General features: G+C 44.4%; 1 protein-coding gene across 1 annotated transcript in view; it reads left to right on the forward strand.

Moving 5' to 3' along the window:
• The window catches only part of kcnip3 (potassium voltage-gated channel interacting protein 3), a 54,417-nt gene that overhangs the window by 9,593 nt on the left and 26,898 nt on the right, over window positions 1-17,926 (forward strand). Inside the window, exon 2 of the mRNA XM_002932532.5 lies at window positions 1,753-1,918. Within this exon, the coding sequence (XP_002932578.2) occupies window positions 1,753-1,918 (166 nt within the window). The remainder of the gene's footprint in view (window positions 1-1,752; window positions 1,919-17,926) is intronic.

Here is a 17,926-nt window from a genome sequence, read left to right on the forward strand (position 1 = left end):
TTATGTTTGTGGTAGGCGAGGGTCTGCGGAAGTGGGGCAGTAGGGGGCAGGGGGAGAATTGGGGTGGTTGGCAGCAGCAGAGGGAGGAGGGGTGGCTGCTAGCAGGGAGGAGAGGCCAGTGGCAGTGAGGCCCTAATGGCCAGGTCAGGTAAGCTCTTGGGTCTCCAGTCGGACACTGAATTTAACTGTCCTGAAGGCAAAGCAGGAAAGGTGGGGAGAAACAGTGGAGGAATAACATGTGTATTTGAGCCACTTCATACCAATTCTAAAAGAACCTCTGGCTATACACTCATTGGGAAAAATCAATAAAATCAGTACTGCAGAAACACTTGGCAATCAATAACATTAAAAGTGATAAATTAGATAGACCATAAAAAAGTGTGTACCAACCCATAGCATGATATATGCACAAATACTGACATAGATTGAAACAACACGTGTGTGTGCGTAAGAGACAGGTCTGTATTTATGCAGTGTTGCCATTATGTTGGTACATATGTTCCTGTGTGTCACATATAGTAACGCCGTACTACTCGCACTCGGCACAGGCCTGACGTCCATAGCAGATGTCCCTTTGAATACTGATATTTGCAGCACATGACTAACAATGACATGGGAGAAGGCTCATTTACTAATGGGGGCATAAATCAGGGACAAAGTGCTATGGTTTTGTTTTGGGGTTTTTTTCCCACAATGTGCTTTTGTCCGCCACTTTTTCAGATTTAAACCTGACAGTGAATGAGGAGCAATAAGGTGCAATAGCTTGGCTGTGGGCTGATGCTTGTTCAGTTAGAGCTGTTTGTTAAAAGGAACAGGTGGAAACACCAACACATGTGGGGTAATATTTTAAAAAGAGTAAAGTTTGTTTAAGGTCTAGTAACCTATAGCAACCAAACTGATTATTTGGGGGAGGTATATGCCTAGCACACAACAATAGGGGACGGTGCTAGGACCCAAGGCACATACCTCTGCTGCCTTCTCTAACTCCAGCCTGCACTGCACCAACAATAAAGAAGGTAGAGAAGGTGGCCCACGGGGGAGGGGCAGAGATAGTCGGGGCTTATTTGGGGCACAAAAATCTTTTGGCCCAGTTCTTCCCATGCTACCACTTGATTGGTTGCTGTGGGTTACTAGGACAGAGGAAAATATTGTCATTGCTCATTTAAATCTTTGTTCATTGCTTCTTTAAATGCTGTTCTTGAAGTACATTGTAAGCAGTATGTTCAAATACAAAAAATAAACCTTTGTGCAGTGTGTGAGCAGATGGAATTTAACAAGCTGGTTTATTTGTTAGTAGACAGCCACCTAGTGGCATTGCATAGAATAGCAGATTTACAATTGGTGTATATATATTTACCTGTGCCATATGTCGATTATCGATACTAATTAGGGCTCATTTGCTAAAATAGGTGCTAAAGTGCACAAATGCAGTTGTTAAGAGCAATCAGGCCTTATATTCTATAAACTAAATGTTTGCTGCTGATTGGTTGCTATTGACAACTGCACTTGTTCAGTTTAGCACCTGTTAGTAAATCAGCCCCACTGACGTTATACATTATAACAACTGCAGCTGTTCAAAGGGGAACTATTTTAAAGAAACACCATTAGAACTCACAGATTGTCTCTGCAGCATCCAGCCTTTTACCTGCACTACAACTCCCAGCATGCACAGCCAGCCAGAGACTCTGTATCCATGTATATATATCTGTAGCGTGCATGTGTATTATATGGGTTCATGTTTATCTCTTTAAGGATAACATTAAGGAGAATGATGGCAGTTTGCTGGGAGACCCTGGTCAGACTTCCCCTGAAAAGAAAGACGGTGTGAAATGGCAGAAGCCTCGCCTGTCCCGCAGGACCCTGATGAAATGCTGCCTGGTGAAATGGATACTGTCCAGCACTTCCCCACAAGGCCCAGGTATTGCAATTTACAGTTTGTACTCATTGTACGTTCTTTTTCCAGTGTTAATCAACCTGGAAACAGCATAAGGCTGCTGTACAGCAGTTATTGGAATGTAACTATTAATCTTCTATTCTATCAATATTATTCTTTCTATATATATATAGCACTTACATGATAAGGTTTCCTACCATACAAACAGGGCCATATTTTCTATACAGACATTCTTTTTTTAATCCCCCCTTGGCTAGTGGATGTCAGCAAGTTACCTGATCTGTTAGAAAATCCCATCCAATAGGCTTCCATAACAGGTCGCCATTATGATCTAATTGTTAGCCTGGGGGCAAAGACCCTCTTGTCTGGTATGTCTGGGTGGGGGTATGCTAATAGGAATTAATGGTTTCACCCTGCTTTGCTAGCTATGAACAAGGGAAAGAAATGTAACGAAATTTGATTGAGCAAAAGTTCCCTCTAGTGGCCAAAGCAAGCATTGTAAGCTGATTGTACCAAAGAGCAGAATGAAAAATGGGAGTTGACAGTGCAAATTAGGCATAGCAGGCACCTATGGCCCCTGAGTTGGGAAGCATGGAATATGGATGCCATTCCTCTTGCTGATTAGCACACCAGGATACACAAATACATTAGTTAGCTTCAAGAAGGGGATGGATGGCTTTTTAGCAAGTGAGTTAGGCAGGTTACAGCATTATAGACATTAAGGTTATTGGGATTAAGACTATAGGCATTAACTTACTAACTTACTATGTTACTATATTACTATGTAATTGCTCATGAGGGTGTTATTAAGTGATGCTGGAGTATAAATAAGCCACACTTCTGTCAGTGGAACAAGGGCCCACCGCCCCCTCTTCTGTTTCTGAGAAAGCAGCTCATTCCTCGTGCGAAGCATTAATATAATATGTATCTATGCTAAAAGGGCAGATTTTCCCATGGTCTGTGAATTGGCTGCGGGTCGAATGCCCCCAGGTCCAAAAGCAGTGCAGCAGCAAAGCGAGCGAATGTTCAGCAGCCTCCATCTATAATTCAGCATTCTCACTGGGCCATGACTACTTGCCAGCAGAGCTGATCAACCGGCAGGCCTGAAAGGGCAAATGTACTTGTGCTTCTTGGGGATTCTCCGGCTGTGGATTAGAAATATCAGTGTAGGTTCCACATGTGTAACTGGCAGGGGCTCTAAAGCTGAGGTACGCTCATTCTTCCAATAGCTAAGCACTGTCTGACTTGATACTAGCAGTGCAACTGCCAGATGTGAGTGTTGGCACAGAGACGTAAGCATGCGGTGGCATGGGAAATAGTTTTAGTGAAACAGTGAATTGGACAATTTTACCTCCCTTAGTTTGGGGCCCCAGTCTCCCTCCATGTTTCTCTGTCCTCCCATTCCACTACCGCCTGTCCCTTCCAAACAAGCAACTACTCATTTGTGGAACCAGTGACTTGGAAATAAAGTGCTGACCCCTAAATCCATTCTCCAGTTCCCCCACCAATTTCTATGAAGGAGTGGTTGTTGCTAAAAGTCCCTAATGGAGCATCTTCTCCAACAGTCCCTCTTCTCCATAGAGAACTGCCCCACAGCCTCCCATGATCCCAGCAAACAAGTAACTGCCCAACAGCCTATTATTGCAGCCTACAATCGATCTATAATGCTTTATTTCTATATCTGAAACATGTTTTCAAAACATTTGAACATTTTTCCTGATAATATTGCCACCAGGGGTTGCTGCTTTCTTAGAATCTGAGTTTGCCTCGTCAGAGCAATCATGGCTGCACCCACTAATAGGAATAAACACCAACAAATAAGGCTTCCTTGATAAATCAATGATTTCTAGAAAAATAGAGCTATTATATACCCCTGTAAACTCTTCTTATAAATACGATAGAGAGTCTATGGCTTCTCCTTACCCAATCACAGCTGCACAACTGTGTGCTCTGCTGTGGGTCCTGAGAGCTTTCTCATCTTTTCCCCTCTTATATCTAATTGATGGTTCCTGACAGCCCATTTCTGTGCATTTGCATGGGGATTCCAGAGAGGTGACCCCATTGGCCCATCATGCATTACTATCTCCTCAGCTTCCTGCTGTCAGTGGTTCTTTATATAAAAGGCAACGTGATGCCTCAGGCAAGTTCAGCAGTGTTTATGCAACCATTAACAATTCTAAAGGGACGTAAGAGTTTAAATCGCAATTTAAAAGCAATTTACACACCCTGTCGGGCACATAAATGGAAGATGCCTGGACAGAAGCCGCTTCAATAACTTGTTTATTCAATTATTTTTCAAAAAAAATGCTTCTTCTAGCACCGAAATAAATGTGTATATATGTGTATCGGTTTCCCAACTGTGAGTCTGGACCCCTAGAAGGACTCAGGGTATTGGATGGGGCCTAGTCTGAAGCTTTGCTGATCTGAGTAGCCCTACACCCATGTCTGGAAGCCAAATGTAGGACTGGGCCTCCTAGGGCCCACCAGAGACTCAACAAGGCTCTTTATCATAATAATTAGATGCAGACAATGCTAAATGAACCAGGTGTTATATGGACCTATCATTTGATTTTTTGGAGATGTAACACTTTTCTTACCGCACTCCTGTAGAATCAAATCACACTCTCTTTTCATGGCTGTATTTGAAATCCAATAGCCTGGGAGCTGGGATATACAGTGCAGTGCTTCCACCTAGTGGGCAATGAGGGGCACAACACAGGAGAATTCCACTAAGAAACTAAATCACACACAGGTTTGTAGAAAGATAAATGAAGCATAAACTGTATTAATTACAAATTAAATCCTGCCCTGGGGAACTCATGTAGTCTATCAAGCCCTGGCACAGTCTCTCATGGTGCCACAGTCACACTCTAGTTGGAGAAAGTAGATTTGCTCAGTTCAGTCCTTGGCAAAATGTCCCTTTCCAAGAGCTCTTTAGTACCCCAGGACACTTGTCCACACACAGGGGATAATTGGAGCCTTCCAATACCTTCCCTCAGATGGATCACTCACTGGGGACCTACACGGTGGTATAGGCATCCAACAGCAGCTAAGAACTCTCTCTTTATATGGCTGGAGCCAATGCTTCTACCAAGCAGAGCACATGCAACCCTTTCACAAGTCAGATTACAAGGCAGCTTCATTACTTTCCTTGCTGCCTCTCTCTCTCCTCTCTGGATCTGGCTCTGGTTGGTTGCTGCAGCTGGGTTCCTTTATAACCTCTGCTGGCCTGCCCTGTGGTCCTCTCTCTCTCTCTGGCCAATCACACTGCTCTCCAGCTTGTAACCAGGCTGGATGATGTCACAGACAGAAAAAGCTCCCTACAGAGTGTTTTGTGTCAAATTCTCTCCATCATTCCATATACTTTCCCCAATAACTAGAATCCTTGCCCTATTTTTATGACCATATCTCTTGAAGGAGTAAAAATGTATTTTAGCTGATTTTCTCTCCTGTTACTGCAGAGGTTTCCATAGATTGGGACTGGCCTTCTAGGGGGTCCAGGCTTAAGCCATTCAGGTTAACATAGGGGTTACTTCTTATATTGTCTTGGATGTTTCCAGAGCTATATAACTCTATGCTTGAGTATATTGTCAAATATCATATGAGTGTACATGTAATACACTAAAGGGTGAGGCAGAGAAATTGAAATATAGGGATGCCTTACTGCCATACCTGCCCCAGGCTCTCAGTACTGTACAGAACATTGTCACAGTGGTTCAGGGGCTTCATTGGTCAAAGTGTATTTTAAAAAGCAACAACAGCAACAAATGGTTGTACCTGGTAGGCAAAAGCATGAGCTAAAATGCTTATAAATCCAACAGTCACTAGGTGGCGCTGTAGAGCTTTAAACTAAAATAATGTAGTACAGTATCTGCTACCCAAGCTAGATCCTTTGTTGTCTGACTGAAGTAGTTTAGGTGTTGCTAAGCTGGACAGATGGAGAGATAGCACGATAGAGTGATGGAATGGCAAGTGCTGAGACAGTGAACTCTGAGGCAGGAATATCTTTGTCAGCCTCCCCCCCATGACCTTGAGCAAGTGATGTTATCTCCAGACAGAAAAATACATTGCAAGCTCAACAGGACAGGGCACCTTGCCCAAATCGTTCTGCAGAGAGATGAACTGTGCAATATAAGACAAGAAATGATTATAGCTGCATATATACCCACGCACCTATACATAATGGGCCTGGGTCAACTCCATGGCAGAGACTTATCCTGGGGGATTTCTCATGGAAACTCAATAAAACCTGTAGGAAACCTGGAACTGTGAGATAAGATTTTCTCATTTAATTGAATCTGGCCCATTATCTCTTGTAAGAGCTTACACATAGGGGCTGATTTACTTACCCACGAACGGGTCGAATGGAGTCCGATTGCGTTTTTTTCGTAATGATCGGTACTTTGCGATTTTTTCGTATGTTTTGCGATTTTTTCGGATTCTTTACGAATTTTTCGGATCCAATACGATTTTTGCGTAAAAACGCGAGTTTTCCTATCCATTACGAAAGTTGCGTAAAAAGTTGCGCATTTTGCGTAGCGTTAAAACTTACGCGAAAAGTTGCGCATTTTTCGTAGCGTTAAGTTTTAAGAATCCGAAAAAATCGCAAAACATACGAAAAAATCGCAAAATGTTCGTTTTCAAGTCGGAACTTTTCCAATTCGGGTCGGATTCGTGGGTTAGTAAATCAGCCCCTTAGTATACAGAGCCCTACTTGTAGTGACTATGAGTGGAAGGAATTACCGTGTAACTGAAAATAAGGGAAATGCAAATAAATACATTTTTGAAATGCAATGTGCTGAGCAGAAGGGTCCCGAGGCCCCTGTTGGAATGTATATGGAAAGACTCAGCCTGCAGGCTGGACCCCCCTTTATATTTGTCCTATTTATTCTGGGGCCCAGGGCAAATTCCCTCTCTGCCTTACCCTGATTTATATAATTCCCCCACCTTACTCAGATGTAGGGGGCAGATTTCCTGCATTGCTAGGGAGCCCCCTTTTTTCCAACACCCATTCGTCCAACATTAAATTATTTGGTAAATGCAGCACCTGGCCACTAAAAGCCATTACTTTACTGGAGTCTATAGATGGGGTTTAATAGACTGCATTTCAGGGTAGAGATTAAGCATTGCCTAATCTTGTGGTGGTATCCATAATGGTTTCCCCAGTACTAGACAGGTTCACCCCCAGAATATCTCTGCATAGCTTCCTTAAGAGCAAATCAATTCTTGCTCAGTGGAAATGCATCACTATAATGAAGTTGCCTCAATGCCTAGAATCCTTCTCATTCTATAAATAGAGAATCTATCCCCAGCCCTAAAGGAAATAATAGATGTTATTTCACTGTGGGGATTTAAAATGAGTTACACAGCTTTCTAGCAAGAATGAGATTTTGTGGTTAATGATCACCAAATGAAATCAGCACTGACTGGCCCACTATGTAATCTCATTTGCTCTTCACACCTTCCTTATTTATGTTACATGGAACTCATCTAGCCTCACCTCCATATCTCCTTTTCTCTATGGTATGGGCATACACGGTCCCCATGGTTGGCTGTGCAGAAGGACCCACTGACACGTCGGCCCATTCCAGGTACCCTGGTAAGCCAGTCAGACACTAAGGGGCACATTTACTAATCCACGAATCCGAATCCCGAATGGGAAAAAATCGTATTGGAAACGAAATTTTTGGAAGATCGCAAATATCACGAAAATGCTTACGAAAAAATCGTATTAGTCACGATAATATCGTATTGGCGATCTGAAAGTCACGAAATTTTCGTACCGAACAATTGTAAACAGCGGTAAAACCTTTCCGATTTTTTCATGCAAACGTCCGAAAAAGTTGTGCGGCGTACGAAAAAGTCGTGCGTCGTATGAAAAAGTCGTGCGGACGCCCGAAAAAATCAGCGAAAATACGCTCAGAGCATTCGCATTAACGCTCGAGCGTTCGTGCTTTTGTAAATGTGCCCCTAAGTGCTCTAATAGGCAGTGCAGGATTCATGTACAAGGAGAGGCTTTGATGTGGAACAAACCCCTAATAACACACAGAGCTACTAGTAGCAGCTACTCGTCATGGCTACAAAAATAGACAATGCTGATCATTTACTTATAATTGTCTCTATGTGTGTTTTAGCAGAGGCAATTCTCAGTATTGTCTATGACAGCGTATTTTCTGGAGTTTTGTAGCCATGACAAGTACAGTACCTGCTATTAGTAGCTTGGTGTGTCTTCACCCTAACATGTCATTTTTGGTGATATTTATTTGTATTCATGTTTACTGGCTTCACGCGTGCTCTAGCAGGCATATTTTTTCTGTATGAGCTTAAGGGAGTCCTGAGCAAAAGCTCGCCCATAAAGGGGGCCCTTGAACCCAAAAGATCTAAATATCTTGGTTCTAAGGGAATTTAATTGTATTTAAAGAATAGATACACATAAATTAGACAGATATTGGCTAACTTTGTTTGTATTGCCTGCTCCTAACATTTTTTCAGCCCATGGATATCAGGCAGTACACTGAGTGCTGCTAGTAATAAGCAGTTTGAGGCATGGGCGGCTAGAGGGAGCACCTGCTCCACCAGCTCATCGTATCACTTTCCCTTGTACAAACATATCAGTGCTGCTGGAAACCCCTGGCCATGCTAATTGTTTGAGTCTGGGCTGGCATTCCACCTGAATATATTTTAGGGTATGGCACATGGTGCATTGATCATGGCTACTTGGCATTGCCCTCAATCCTCTGGAAAAGGAAAGTGCAACAGGTTGCCTGGTACCCATGATCAAAAACATGTCCTTCTTATCAAGCAGATGGGGAACAATCCTAGGCTGGTTGTGGTCTCTTGATCTCCTCCACAAGTGGCAGCAATAGAAAAGGCTGTGGGGGCCGTAGCCCCAATATGGGACCCTGGAGCTTATATTTAAGTACTCAGATAAGCTACATGTACAAGCCCAGAGGTGGGTTTCTAGGGGGGTTTATTCAAATGATCTGATGGGACATATAGTTTCAAAAGGGACAGCTGTAATGGTATCAGAGTTATGGGCTATTATTTATTTTTATGCTAAATATTTAAATCCTTAAAAAGCACAATATTGTCATGCTCTGTTGTTTTTGGTACACTCACAGGATTCTAAAAGCAGGGGCACATATTCATGGGACTCTAAAACCAGATGCACACATTCATGGGACATTAAAATGGGTTGCTCTCACTCATGAGACTCTAAAACCAGGTGCTCTCACTCATGAGACTCTAAAACGGGGTGCTCTTGCTCATGGGACTCTAAAACCGGGTTCTCTCACTCATGGGACTCTAAAACCGGGTGCTCTCACTCATGAGACTCTAAAACCAGGTGCTCTCACTCATGGGACTCTAAAACCAGGTCCTCTCACTCATGGGACTCTAAAACCAGGTGCTTTCACTCATGGGACTCTAAAACCAGGTCCTCTCACTCATGGGACTCTAAAACCAGGTGCTCCCACTCATGGGACTCTAACTCCAGGTGTTCTCACTCATGGGACTCTAAAACCGGGTGCTCTCACTCGTGAGACTCTAAAACCGGGTGCTCTCACTCATGGGACTCTAAAACCGGGTGCTCTTGCTCATGGGACTCTAAAACCGGGTGCTCTCACTCATGGGACTCTAAAACCAGGCGCTCCCACTCATGGGACTCTAAAACCGGGTGCTCCCATTCATGGGACTCTAAAACGGGGTGCTCTTGCTCATGGGACTCTAAAACCGGGTTCTCTCACTCATGGGACTCTAAAACCGGGTGCTCTCACTCATGAGACTCTAAAACCGGGTGCTCTCACTCATGAGACTCTAAAACCAGGTGCTTTCACTCATGGGACTCTAAAACCGGGTGCTCTCACTCATGAGACTCTAAAACGGGGTGCTTTCGCTCATGGGACTCTAAAACCGGGTTCTCTCACTCATGGGACTCTAAAACCGGGTGCTCTCACTCATGAGACTCTAAACCCGGGTGCTCTCACTCATGAGACTCTAAAACGGGGTGCTCTTGCTCATGGGACTCTAAAACCGGGTTCTCTCACTCATGGGACTCTAAAACCGGGTGCTCTCACTCATGAGACTCTAAAACCGGGTGCTCTCACTCATGAGACTCTAAAACCGGGTGCTTTCACTCATGGGACTCTAAAACCGGGTGCTCTCACTCATGGGACTCTAAAACCAGGTGCTCCCATTCATGGGACTCTAAATCCAGGTGCTCTCACTCATGGGACTCTAAAACCGGGTGCTCTCACTCATGGCACTCTAAAACCAGGTGCTCCCACTCATGGGACTCTAAATCCAGGTGCTCTCACTCATGGGACACTAAAACCGGGTGCTCCAACTCATGGGATTCTAAAACCGGGTGCTCCAACTCATGGGACTCTAAATCCAGGTGCTCTTGCTCATGGGACTCTAAAACTGGGTGCTCTCACTCATGGGACTCTAAAACCGGGTGCTCCAACTCATGGGACTCTAAATCCGGGTGCTCTCACTCATGGAACTCTAAAACAGGGTGCTTTCCCTCATGGGACTCTAAAACCGGGTGCTCTCACTCATGGGACTCTAAAACCAGGTGCTCTTACTCATGGGACTCTAAAACCGGGTGCTCTCACTCATGGGACTCTAAAACCAGGTGCTCTTACTCATGGGACTCTAAAACCGGGTGCTCTCGCTCATGGGACTCTAAACCCGGGTGCAGTTGTTTATGGGACACTGAAACCAGGTGCACACATTCATGGGACTTTAAAACGTTGTGCTCTCACTCATGGGACTCTAAAACCAGGTGCACACATTTATGGGACTGTAAAATTGGGTGCACAAACTTGTGGCACTCTAAAGCTGGGTGCACATAGGCAGATAAAGTGATGGGTTTAGCCAGTCTCTTACTAAAGCTGCCAGTACCATTCTGTGTGTTTGCGGTTAAACAAGAGTATGAGTCTCTATACTAGATTAGCCAGGCGCTGCCCATGGTGCTGAAATGGAATTGCTGGACAGCGGAGGAGCAGGGCTCTATATGGCATATTCAAGGTGCGGAAATGAAGGGATTGAATAAAAACAATCTATTCAGCCTTAGGATTCCTAACGCTAACTGAATTTTCCTATATTCCTTTGTGTTATGGCCTGCTCTTGGGTTAAGGTGCCTAAATTGTACATCTGGGTATGAATAAACAATGATAGGCAGATACATAAAGCCATGAAAACCCATGAGTTTTACCAAACCAAACCCTGTCACCCCCACCTTGGGTTTATTTATAAATGGCACTGTACTGCAGCCAGTCCATGTGATATGGTGCCTGCAGTGTTTGAAGTTTACCTCCCTTTGAAGTTCTAAGAGGATGAACCGAGACACAAAGTGATGTCAGATCTCTGTATTTAAAGGAGGAGAATTAATGTGTTGAAGGCACCTATAAATGCAACCCCCTGCTCTCAAGTATCAGCCCAGTGACAGCAGCCAATCTTTCCACCCGCACACTGCGGCATTGGGATTCCCATTGCGATGGGCTCACTCATGAGCTATATGAAGCTACAGAAGAAGAGCAGCCAACGAGGGCAGAATGGGTCAAGGAGAAGGAGAGGCCACCATGTTACAGGTGAAAACTCTCTATAAGGGTTGTGTTTGTTGGCCAGTTCTATACCTAGGCTTCTATTACACTGGTGTATGTACAGGGTATGTAATACAGGTTTTGTTTCATATGCATTTAAGGGAAAGCAATCTCTATTGATCAATATTATCTCCATTTATTGACCCCTACATGTGCCTTACCATGTAGCACAATATTGCTGCATCTATAGAATGGAAGTAGCCTCAGCTGCATCACCTATTCATGTCCAAGATAGCTTTGAGATACATTTTTTAGAATATCTATGATAAAATAATGCTTCTTGCTCCTCCAGTACCTTGTAAATGATGCATTCATATAGTGTATACTAATCAATAGCCTGTATTTGCCAATGATGAATCTACACTGCGTATATCTAGTATAAATAAATTTAAAGCAACTGGACTTGTTTAGTAATCATTGAAGACGTTTCACTACTCATCCGAGCAGCTTCTTCAGTTCAACTGACTGGTATGGGAACAGGTGTTACTTTTTTGGAGTTGCATGAATGGATGTGTGAAGAGTTCTGAAACTGCCGGGGTAGACAAAGAAGACCGCTGGTTTGAAAGAGGTGTAAAAGAGGCCATTCATGTCAAAGTGGAGAAGCCATCCCTTAACAGAGGCGGGGGACTTCGACACCATCTGTCTGCTACATACAATGCTGTTCTAACATCTGTACCCCGGCAGTTTCAGAACTCTTCACACATCCATTCATGCAACTCCAAAAAAGTAACACCTGTTTGAAGAGTTGTATGATACTTTGGTAATCCTTTCAAAGTAACTCCACAGCATTCACACCTCTGTGAGTTTCAGATGTCACCTTTCTGAAGAGTTACATAGTGCCATTGTGATTGGATTAGTGGAAGAGTATATATGCTGAGGACTTCCCATACCAGTCAGTTGAACTGAAGAAGCTGCTCGGATGAGTAGTGAAACGTCTTCAATGATTACTAAACAAGTCCAGTTGCTTTAAATGTATTTATACTAGATATACCATGACCTGGATGAATGAAAATCTTCATAGATACACTGCGTATAGCAACGAGCCAATGCGGCAGGTAGGGTACAGGGCAAGCTCTTTCACTATCCTGTGCAGTAAGTGCCATATTCCCTTATTATGTGTCAGACACATGCACTGTAACACACCAAAGTCAATGTCAAAGGGATGCCCAAGTATATGTTCATATCCAGCCCCTTACATGGAAGCCAAAAGTTTTGTCTGCCAGCATACAATCCACAGGCAGGTACCACCAGTTACGGCTGGGCCGGGGGGACCTTGAAAAAACCCAGTGGACCCCAGACCTTGTGGGCCCTGCTGACCCAGACCCATTGGCACTCCTCCCCTACCACCTATTGTGGCATGCATAGAGAGGGAGGGAGCTGAGTTTTGTGACTGGGGTGGGGGGGCCCTGAGGTGACAACCCAAGTCGACCCCAGACACCCCAGTATAACACTGGGTGCCACAGATTAGAGCAAAGGGGCATTGTGGGGAAAAACCCAACACTTTGCGCCTCCTTTTTTGCATTTCTCCCCTATTTATAAATGAGCCCTAGGATCTTGACGGAGGACCTTGTCTAAATACATCATTACAGCTGTCACATGTTCAAGGGAGCAGGGATTTACATGCTGATTTAAAACATTGAGCTTTCATTTGAGGGACCAAGCAACATGGCTTGATAAAAAAGAAGCAGGATTGGCTGGTTGCAGCAGAGAAAAATGGCTCCCCATGTCGAGAGCAACAAAGAACCTGAGTGTGTGTGTGAAGGCAGCACCTGTTAAACAGCACGGGGCACATCTCTGCGAAATGTAAGAGCAATCAGAGCCTTCCCATGACCTGTACTGCCTGACAAGGACATGCTTAGCCACAATGTCCCTCCTGGGGCCAGTGCCAAAAGCTGATCTAACCACTGTCAAGATGGCAGTGCAGCCTCAACTGAAAATAACATTCGCTTAATTGAGCCCATTAAAGGCTGCAGGACATTAATTTTTGAGGAAACTATTGAAGAACTGATAATTCCACGGCTGTAATGCCTGCACAGGGATTTATCTACAGCCCTCTGCCAAAAGTTGCCGAGAATCCTGGAAAGTCTGTGCACTGACGATGAGGATGATCTGCACGTAGCGCACCGCAGGCACAGGGATAGCTGGGAACTCTGCCTGGCCCACCTACACATAGAGCTTTGGAAATGTTCCCACAGGTGTAGCACCTGTGTACCGGATCCTGAATAGGCCAATCAGCACACAGATTTTCATGAAATGTCAACCCCAATGATGCACCTATAGACATTCTTTATAAAGAGTATGTGCCTTGCATAAATTTGTGTGTGTACTGAGTTAAAGTCCGTGTTAGACTGGGGTGTGCAAGGTTCACCAGGACTGTTATTCCAGGGGTCCCCACACCCTTGCAGGGGCTCCCACTCACCCATTCACCCACCACCAGCCCCTTATCCCCTGTGCATACACCTTATACATAATTTTGCTGTGATCTGGGAGGCAGGGTAGTGGGGAAATGATGGGGGAGGGCAGGCAGGCCCACCGGGGCTGCTACACCAGGGGCCCCCAACTGCCCGCTCACCCACATCCAGCCCCTTCCCCTCCATGTGTGCACTTTATACATATTTTTGCTGCGATCAGGGAGGCAGGGCAGCAGGGGAATGACAGGGGAGGGCAGGCCCAGAACCATATTTTTTCCCAGCGTCCCACCGACTCAAACCAACTCTGGTTAAACTCAAGTTATATACTGCTGTTTATTCAAAGGGGGACTTAAGCTGAAGAATATTGCTCCTATTTAAATGTATTAATTAATATGCTCATTGAAGCAGGACTGGAACTAGGGGCACGTGCCTGGGGTGCAACAGTGGGGGGTGCTAGGCACATATGTCTTGTCTGTCTAGCTGCTGGCCTAGAGGGCTTGTTTATGAAATGCTTCACAATGGCAACACACAACAGATCTCAGCTGCTATATACAATATATGTGATATTGGATGATACTGTCTCGTTATTCCATTCTGCCGATAAACATTCAGTGCTCCATACTAAAATTTATGCAGCTGGTCCCCTCACAGTTTATCTATGGAATGAAATGTGCACATCAGTCTGAGACTTATTGGGTTGAAGAACTCCAACATGGTAAACAAAATACGAAAATATGGTTGCAGCAATAATATATGAAAGTACAGAGGTAACTATCAGCCATGTGTAGTTATATAAATCTATCAGAATATACAATGTCAAACTCTAATTCTGCCCTGATTTGCCACACGGTGTGGGTACCTCAATTTTGACATGTTTGAGTTAAATGTGTGTGGAAGGTTGGTTCCTTGAAAGATAAATATGAAACTAGATTTCATGGTAAAAGCTATTGTTTAAGAAACAAATAAATATGCAGAGTGAGAGAGCAATCAAAAATCAGTGCAGTAGTGGAATAGTTTTAGAATAAAAAAGTAAAATTTAAAAATGTATTAGGACGTGTATTGCGTAACGCAAGAGGGCACTTTCTCGTGAGGCTATGAGCCACTACTGCATTTTTGATTGATTTCATACTCTGGTTATTTTTTAGTTTGGTTATTATGTTACGTTGTGAGACTATATGCAAATGTTGTCCTTTAGACGTCATAGCATTCATTTATTATCTTTTATCTCATATACAATACAATTATATGAGCAAAGCCTACACACACTGTTGTTTCCCTTTGAAGAGTTATTGTTTATTAATAATATTATCATCCTTCCTTTATCATCAACATAGTGCCAGCATATAGAGGTCATTTGACATTATTCACCATATGCACACATACTACTGCCAGTTGCATCATGGGGCAGTTACCCTACCAATATGTGAGGGGACATATACACATACAGGCAGATTATTCCCAGCTGGAAACTAACTAAGGACCAAAGAACTGCAAGACACCAGTATAGCCAGTGATGTCCTGCTACAATAGCCTTCTAACAGTAGGCCAGGACTCACACAGGCAGTTTATTAGAAAGTGATATGAGCACACAGAGAATATTAATAGGCTCTTTTAGGAAATATAATTACTTTATTTCCTCTGATTTAGGTATGGGAACATTATGGCCTCCTATGTCCTAGAGTATATACCTAATATGTCCCAGTATATAATATGTCCCGGATGTATATACCTAATATGTGCCGGTGTATATAACTAATATGCCCCTGTGTATATACCTCATGTGGCCCAGTGTATATGCCTTTTATGGTCATGTGTATATGCCTCCTATGGCCCAGTGTATATGCCTCTTATGACCTGGTGTATATACTTCCTATGGTCCGGTGTATATGCCTCCTATGGCCCGGTGTATATACCTCCTATGGCCCGGTGTATATGCCTCCTATGGCCCAGGGTATATGCCTCCTATGGCCTGGTGTATATATTGTACTTCCTATGGCCCAGTGTATATGCCTCCTATGACCCGGTGTAAATGCCTCCTATGATCCGGTGTAAATGCCTCCTATGGCCCAGTGTATATGCCTCCTATGACCTGGTGTATATGCCTCCTGTGGCCCGGTGTATATACTGTACTTCCTATGGCCCGGTTTATATGCCTCCTATGGTCTGGTGTATATGCCTCCTATGGTCCAGTGTATATGCCTCCTATGGCCCGGTGTATATGCCTCCTATGGTCCTATGGCCCAGTGTATATGCCTCCTATGGTCCAGTGTATATGCCTCCTATGACCCAGTGTATATGCCTCCTATGGCCCGGTGTATATGCCTCCTATGGCCCAGTGTATATGCCTCCTATGGCCCGGTGTATGCCTCCTATGGCCCGGTGTATATGCCTCCTATGGCCCGGTGTATATGCCTCCTATGGTCCAGTGTATAAGCCTCCTATGGCCCAGTGTATATGCCTCCTATGGCCCGGTGTATATGCCTCCTATGGCCCGGTGTATATGCCTCCAATGGCCCGGTGTATATGCCTCCTATGGCCCGGTGTATATGCCTCCTATGGCCCTATGGCCCAGTGTATATGCCTCCTATGGCCCAGTGTATATGCCTCCTATGGCCCTGTGTATATGCCTCCTATGGCCCGGTGTATATGCCTCCTATGGCCCGGTGTATATGCCTCCTATGGCCCGGTGTATATGCCTCCTATGGTCCAGTGTATAAGCCTCCTATGGCCCGGTGTATATGCCTCCTATGGCCCGGTGTATATGCCTCCTATGGTCCAGTGTATAAGCCTCCTATGGCCCAGTGTATAAGCCTCCTATGGCCCAGTGTATATGCCTCCTATGGCCCGGTGTATATGCCTCCTATGGCCCGGTGTATATGCCTCCTATGGCCCGGTGTATATGCCTCCCATGGCCCAGTGTATATGCCTCCCATGGCCCGGTGTATATGCCTCCTATGGCCTGGTGTATATATTGTACTTCCTATGGCCCAGGGTACATGCCTTCTATGGCCGACTCATCTATGATTACACCTTATAATATTTATACATTAGTGTCCCAGATTAGATGGTAAGTCAGCTGGAGGGATGAAGTGAAGGTCCGTTGATGGCTTTCTCTATGACCGGCAAGGAGGGTCTGTGTTTACATGAAGCTCTTCGGGAGCCTCCATTCCTGTGCTGCCATGATTATCGATCCCACAGCTAAGTACATGGCTGGCCTGGGCCCAGTGATAGAGAAAAATACACAACAATAAAATGAAAATATTTACAGCCATTAAAATGGGGCCTAAATCAGGTGGATGTATTGATTGGGTTCCTGCTTACCACAGCGATAAGGCACTTGCTTACTCATGCTTTATTACAGGCAGTCCTCTTTTGTCTTTAATAATTCACGGCGCTAATTATCTTAAAATACTGAGTTCGAAACGGCAAAGCAGGCAGTTTGTCCTTCCCACCCCTCCGGCTTCATATCCGCCTCTCTCTCCTTCCCCTTCTGCCCCGAGTCAACATCCTGTTGTTTAAAATAAGCATTAGGTGTAAAACTAAACTTGTAAAGCCACGCCGCCGAGCAAGTCATGTTCTGTGTCCGATGCCTGAAAGCGAGAAGCCAACATCCTTACTGCTCACAGCAGATCCTCCAAACTACACCGCCCATGGCTGTACCTATCATTGCCAGCAGCCTCAGGGACATGATATTAGAAAGAACTGGCTAAGAATGCTGGGAGTTTTAGTTCCAAGAAGCTGAAGGGTGTGGGTTTTTACCTCCATAGCACTCAGGTCTTTCATTCTGAGCATGTATTATTCAGGGATGTCAAGCTCAAAATACTTAGCATTGCTCATGATTTCTGTACTGAGAACCAGCAATGCTTTCAGCTCCTGTGGGAACATTGCAATGGTATATATATATATATATATAGAAAAGAATAGTACTGCACTCAACAGGAATACTTGTAATATATATGATATGACATATATACAGTAAGTGCACGTTGCCTTCCTTTTTGCAAATTGCCCCTTAT

The sequence above is a fragment of the Xenopus tropicalis genome, chromosome 3, assembly GCF_000004195.4.
Source record: "Xenopus tropicalis strain Nigerian chromosome 3, UCB_Xtro_10.0, whole genome shotgun sequence".
In the NCBI taxonomy this organism is placed as follows: domain Eukaryota; kingdom Metazoa; phylum Chordata; class Amphibia; order Anura; family Pipidae; genus Xenopus; species Xenopus tropicalis.